This window comes from Moschus berezovskii, chromosome 15, assembly GCF_049115385.1.
Source record: "Moschus berezovskii isolate FMDL1 chromosome 15, NW_MosBer_1.0, whole genome shotgun sequence".
Taxonomy (NCBI): Eukaryota; Metazoa; Chordata; class Mammalia; order Artiodactyla; family Moschidae; genus Moschus; species Moschus berezovskii.
In genome coordinates this window covers 30,057,496-30,062,635 of record NC_142474.1, presented here as the reverse complement: position 1 = coordinate 30,062,635, position 5,140 = coordinate 30,057,496, and the positions used below count along the sequence as shown (strand labels likewise).

Here is a 5,140-nt window from a genome sequence, read left to right as displayed (position 1 = left end):
GCGAGGCAAGAGGGGGCAGGGTGGAGGGGAGGACACTGGCGGTTCTAGAACAGAGGCTGCTGGGCACCGTCCAGGGAAAACCCATGCTTTATTTTGACTCTTTGGAAGCATTCATGCTTGGGTAAAACAGCCCCCACCTCCCCACGCCAAGCCGCCCGCAGTTCCATCTTCCACACAGGACTGGTCAGTGGTGGACGCCAGCTCAGGGCGCCTGAGCTCACAGTTCCTGGGGGGGAGAAGGGCCGAGTCCACAGCTCCAGGTGCTTCTCCATGCAGCTGGGGTCTCTCAGCACACAGGCAGTTCCCTTCCCTGCCCCTTCTCCCCCACAGGAAGATTCTTGGAGAGATCTTGGGGCTCAGTGGCCTTTGGGAACCCTGGAGGGTCACGGCTTCTGCCCGCCATGAACATCAGAGGGTCATGGACCCCTCCCCCACCCGCTGTGCATTTCCATCAGGCTTCGGCTCCCAGCTTGAGATCCCCATCTGAGTCTTGTGCTCAGGAAGACCCCAACCCTTCCTCCTGACGAGGGCATCCTGCTTTTCTCCATGCACCTCCAAGGCGGTCCTCCCCTTGGCCTGGCTGCCACCCTTTATGCCCAACTGGACAGGAGGCTTTATCCCCTCAACCATTAGGAAAACCAAGGCAGAGAGGTGCCCAAGCAGAGTGGTCGTGGCCCCCCAGGGTGGCCTGTTGAGAAGGACTCAAAGCAAGTCTGAGCATCAGGGGAAGGCATGGGGTTGACCTGCGATGTCTGCCAGGGCCAGGGAGCGGGGAAAGTGGTGCTACCTCCTGCCGCCCCCATCCCCGCAGGCAACCCCAAGTCAGGACCACAGGAGCTGCACGCTCACCTGGCCTAGGACAGGAAGGTGCGCACGCAGCTGCGGATGGGGGCCCTGCAGATGGGGCACTGCTGCAGGCTGGGCGCACACTCAGCACAGGCCAGGTGGCCACAGGGCACGAAGACTACACCCACTGTGCGGTCCAGGCACACCCTGCATGTCCGCTCCTCCCGAAGGCGCCGCAGCTGCTCCTCTGCGTCCCGCACTCCTCCTGGTTCTCCCCTGGGGGGATCTGTGACACCGTGCCCACACCTTGACCTCTGCCCTCTGTACTGGCTGAGGGGCAAGGCAGGCCCAACGGGGAGTGCCCACTGCCACCATGGAATTCAGGAGGGCCAGCCCCACCCGACCCCAGATGGCTCTCACCCTCACCTGACTCCAGGGCACTCTCCACCTGAGCCTCTATTCTGGGTGTGAGCAGCTCAGGCCCTGGGGGGACAGGAGCTGTGGGCAGTTAGAACAGACATGAGGTTCCCAGGGTACCTGAGGCCCGGCCCCCAGCCAACGGGCCACAGGCAGGGTCTAGCCCCAGCTCCCCTGCCCGCAGTGCACCGGTGTCCCAGAGTCCACTTTCCACCATGACTCTGCCAGCCCCTTGTGCAGTGGTGATGGACGCTGTGTGCCCGGCACCACGGGGGCAGCAGGGGCATCTGTGCCCAGAGGGAATAAGGAAGGAGAGGTGGGCCATGCCCAGAGACAGGAACATACCTCTGGCCCCCACCACCCGGTCCCCGTCCTCTTCCTGGAGCAGGTCGGCTACCAGCTGTGACGTGGACACGCCGGTTGGCACCACCTGGTGGTACTTGCGCTGCAGCAGCGTTTGCACTTGGCCTGGTCTGAAGCCCATGTGAAGCACGGCCTGTACTGCTGGGCACTGGCTCCATGCCGGCCACTCCTGGCAGCCCCCCACATCTGCAAGGCAGAACGAGGGGTGCTGGGCCAAGGGCAGGCAGGGGCTGTGACCTCAGGGTCCCAGCAGAGGCAGCGGCCGGCCACTGTGGCCCATCACCAGGGCCACGTCCTCATTACAAGGGGCCCTGGCACCATCACAGCCACTGCCTCTGTGTCCAGAGCTGTGTTCCCAGGCCCTTTGTCAGAGGTGCCACGCACAGGGAAGATGTAAACCTGATCATGGAAGCTAAGAGCCAGGTACTACTCCCAGGGTGGCACACAGACTCTTGTTTGATCCCAAGTGAGGCTGGCACCAGGCTCACTTCACAGCTCAGCACACTGAGGCTCAGGTAGCACAGTACGGACCCAAGCCTGGAGCCCCTCAGACCCTGGGCACCGACAGAGGGCAGAGGGCTGGACTCTGTGCTATGAGGGCAGCGAATAGTCAGCTCTCAGGCATGGTTGGCTGATGGCCTTTCCCGCTATGTCCCTCTGCCAGTCACAGGACTGGCCATGCCCAAAGCAGCCAGCTCAGGGGTAGTAGGGGACAGCTTTGGCCTCCCCGGAGCCCTGGACACATGCACAGTGCCTGTGTGAAGCCCCGCAGTGAAGCAAGCCCAAGCAGCACACCCTCAGGCCCGGTCAAGCAACCTTCACTCTTCCTGCTGTCCTACAGGGAGCACACCCAGTGGAGCCAGCCATGGTGTGGGCCAGAGGTGCCCAAGGGAGCCAGCACAGGCCACGCATCCCAGCTCACCTGAGAGGGTGGCAGGACCCACATCTTCTGGTTCCTCCAACTGGTCCTGGAAGGAGTCAGAGAACCACTGTGCCCTGAGCAGGAGGAAGAGCAGGGGTGGGGCAGGCCTCTCACCACCACCCACTGAAGCCCTAAGGGCAGGAAGGACTCACCCAGGGGCCCGGTGGGCAGCAACAGGACTCCTGAACCCTGCAGACAAAGTCCCTTCCTTTTGTCCGGAGCAGGAATTCACACCTGAGGAGAGTGGGTTCAGAGGCCACATGACAGCCCAGAGGCTTGGGCTGTCAGAGGACCCTGCACTGTCCAGGTTGAGCCTGGGGACCCCTGCTTCCCCCTGGGTGGTGGGCTTGCTGGGAAGCTATTTTGGAGACAGAGTCTTGAACATCAAGGGAGAAATAGAAGTGCTGTCCTCAGAGAGTCCCCCCATCCCAGTTCCCCGAGACACCCTGGGATTGGGGAGGGGAGGCGGTACCTGGGGAACCACCTGGCATGCTCGGTCCAGGGGTCGTCACCTTGCTCCCAGCTCTGCAGACCCCCGTAGCAGAAGAAGCACCTCACCTTGTCCTGCTGGCCTGGGGTGGGGCCGAGACACTGGTCTTGACCACACTGGGTCCCTTTTATGGCCAGGGGTTTCCCCCCTGGGCTGGGGTCAGGGCTCCCAGGTGGCCTTTCCTTCTAGGGCAGGGCTCTCTGGGGTTATTTGTGAGCCTTGGGGGCTCCCACTGGCCTTGGCCATCACTTTGTCTGGCATTCTCCTTGGAATTCACATGCAAGCCATTTCTCAAAGGTGGGATTGGGGGGTACCATGCTTGGGGCACTTGCCAGGATCCAGGTGCGTGTTGGGGAAGGGGATGTGAGGTACCCCCTCTTAGGATGGATTCTCAGTGGTGGAAAGAAGTGGGGCTGTGTGCTTCCAGGCTTGGTTTTAGAGGCTCACAACTCCCTAAATGGGAATGGGGACCTCATCTCTCTACCCCTGTGGCTGTCACCCCTGCCTCACCCCCTACAATCAACAGATTTGGAGCAGAGACCTCAGATCAGGGGCTGCTACAGGCATCCTACACCATCAGCCCTCTGAGAGCTCTCCCTGGACCCCGGGACTGGTGGATACCCCCACACCTCCCGTTCCTCCTCCTGGCACCTCCGACACCAACAGTGTCCCCCCAGAACAGGTCTAACTACTCCAAGCTGTTCTGGCATCTCCCCAGGTCTGAAGCACAAAAGAAACTGGAGAGCAGGGAGCAGGTGTAGAAGGGCTGTGGGGACCCCTGGGGCTCACCGGTGTGGAAGAAGCCAGCAGCGGCCAGTAGCTCTGGTGGCACCACGGTACTCAGCGGCCAGTCGTAGAAGGAGGCCAGCCGCAGCTCCTCTGAGCCCATCCCGGGGAAGGCAGGCCTTGGGGCCAGGGCAGTGCCATCTTCCTCCTCCTCCTCTGCCAGGGGGCGCAGCTGGCCCAGGATCTGCCCATCCGTGTGGTCCCGGCCTCCCCAGGACAGGGTGCTGTCAGTGCCCTGGCCCCAGGAAGGGTTGCACAGAGAGTGGGGTCCATGTTGCCCCCGAGTGGGACAGCCGCCAGCTGCCCAGTGGCTTGGCTCTGGGCCATAGCACCAGCACTTGGTCCTGTCCTCAGGCCCCATAGCGAAGACAGCAGCACCGACGAGTTCTGATGAGTGATGGCCCTGGGCGGCCAGTTCTGGAATGTGCCCAGCCAGCCTGCCCCAGCCTCCTGACCCCTGTGTCTTGCTGGGGGACAGCAGTGGCCTTTACTGCAACAGTAGGGCAGTCACAGTCCTGCCCCCCAGATGCCCAGGGTGGGGGAGCAGCCAGGGGCCGCTGGGGCCTGCCTCTTTCTGGAAGGGGCCAGCGTGGCAGCCCATGTCACATGCTCACTGCAGCGGGACTGTGTCACGGGGCCCCTGGCAGGGGCCTCAGCAACAAGGCCACCACAGTGGGGGCAGTGGTTCTCACTATCCTCTGCAGGGCAGGGTGAGGTCTCTTGGCACAAAGGGAGGGACTAGAGCAGAGGGACCCCTCCCAAGGCAGCAGAGGGCTGGTTCTGGCTCTGGGACCTTAGTGAGGGAGGGGCAGGGGTGGGTTATGCTCCCTGTTATGCTCGGGTTATTCTCCTGGTTCCTGGGCTGGGAGCCAGGGGGGCCTCTGAAAGCAGAAGGTTCCAGGTGACAGTCAGTGCTGCCTGGAGGGGGGTAGGGCAGTGCCCACTGCACGGAGGTGGGGCAGCCATGGACCCAGGGGTGCCTAGTGAAGGGCTGGGCCTGGATTCTGGAGTGGATTACCTGGATCTCAGAACCCTGGAGCCCAAAGGGGCCCAGGCCATCCCTGTACCTGGTCCAGCTGGGAAGGAGGCCCTCAGCAGGCCATGCAGTGACTCCTGCCCTTGGGCTCTGAAGGTTCTGTCTCCTCCCTCAGCCTTAGCCTCTGAGGGATCCGGAGGGTGAGCCACACACAGTAAGGTCAGTCTTCCCATTTGAACTGCATCCCCAAGGCACTGTGGCCCAGCCACCAGGGTCCAGAAGTCCAGCTCCCTGTACCTTCAGGCATCAGGGGTGACCAAACCACCCCTCTCTGAGCCTGGCCCCCTGCCTGCCCCCTCCCTGCTAGAAGTGTGTCCAGCTAGCCCAGAGAGCCCCAGCT

The 5,140-nt window shown here is 62.7% G+C and overlaps 1 protein-coding gene across 1 annotated transcript; it reads right to left on the bottom strand.

Moving 5' to 3' along the window:
- Positions 1-854: 854 nt before the first annotated feature.
- On the bottom strand, positions 855-4,125 carry BIRC7 (baculoviral IAP repeat containing 7). Its single transcript, XM_055424007.2, has 8 exons — positions 3,768-4,125; positions 2,961-3,060; positions 2,641-2,722; positions 2,489-2,555; positions 1,549-1,752; positions 1,324-1,455; positions 1,213-1,269; positions 855-1,072 (listed from the first exon to the last, which is right to left on the bottom strand). The coding sequence occupies exons 1-8, from the start codon at positions 4,123-4,125 to the stop codon at positions 855-857; spliced, it is 1,218 nt and encodes a 405-aa protein (XP_055279982.2).
- Positions 4,126-5,140: the final 1,015 nt, after the last annotated feature.

Excerpts from the sequence above, each read along its gene's own strand:
- BIRC7 (XM_055424007.2), bottom strand. The coding sequence starts at position 4,125 with ATGGGGCCTGAGGACAGGACCAAGTGCTGGTGCTATGGCCCAGAGCCA. Across the intron at positions 1,753-2,488 it reads GGGTCCTGCCACCCTCTCAG|ATGTGGGGGGCTGCCAGGAG; the intron begins GTGAGCTGGGAT and ends TCTGCCTTGCAG. Across the intron at positions 1,073-1,212 it reads GGAGAGTGCCCTGGAGTCAG|ATCCCCCCAGGGGAGAACCA; the intron begins GTGAGGGTGAGA and ends ACGGTGTCACAG.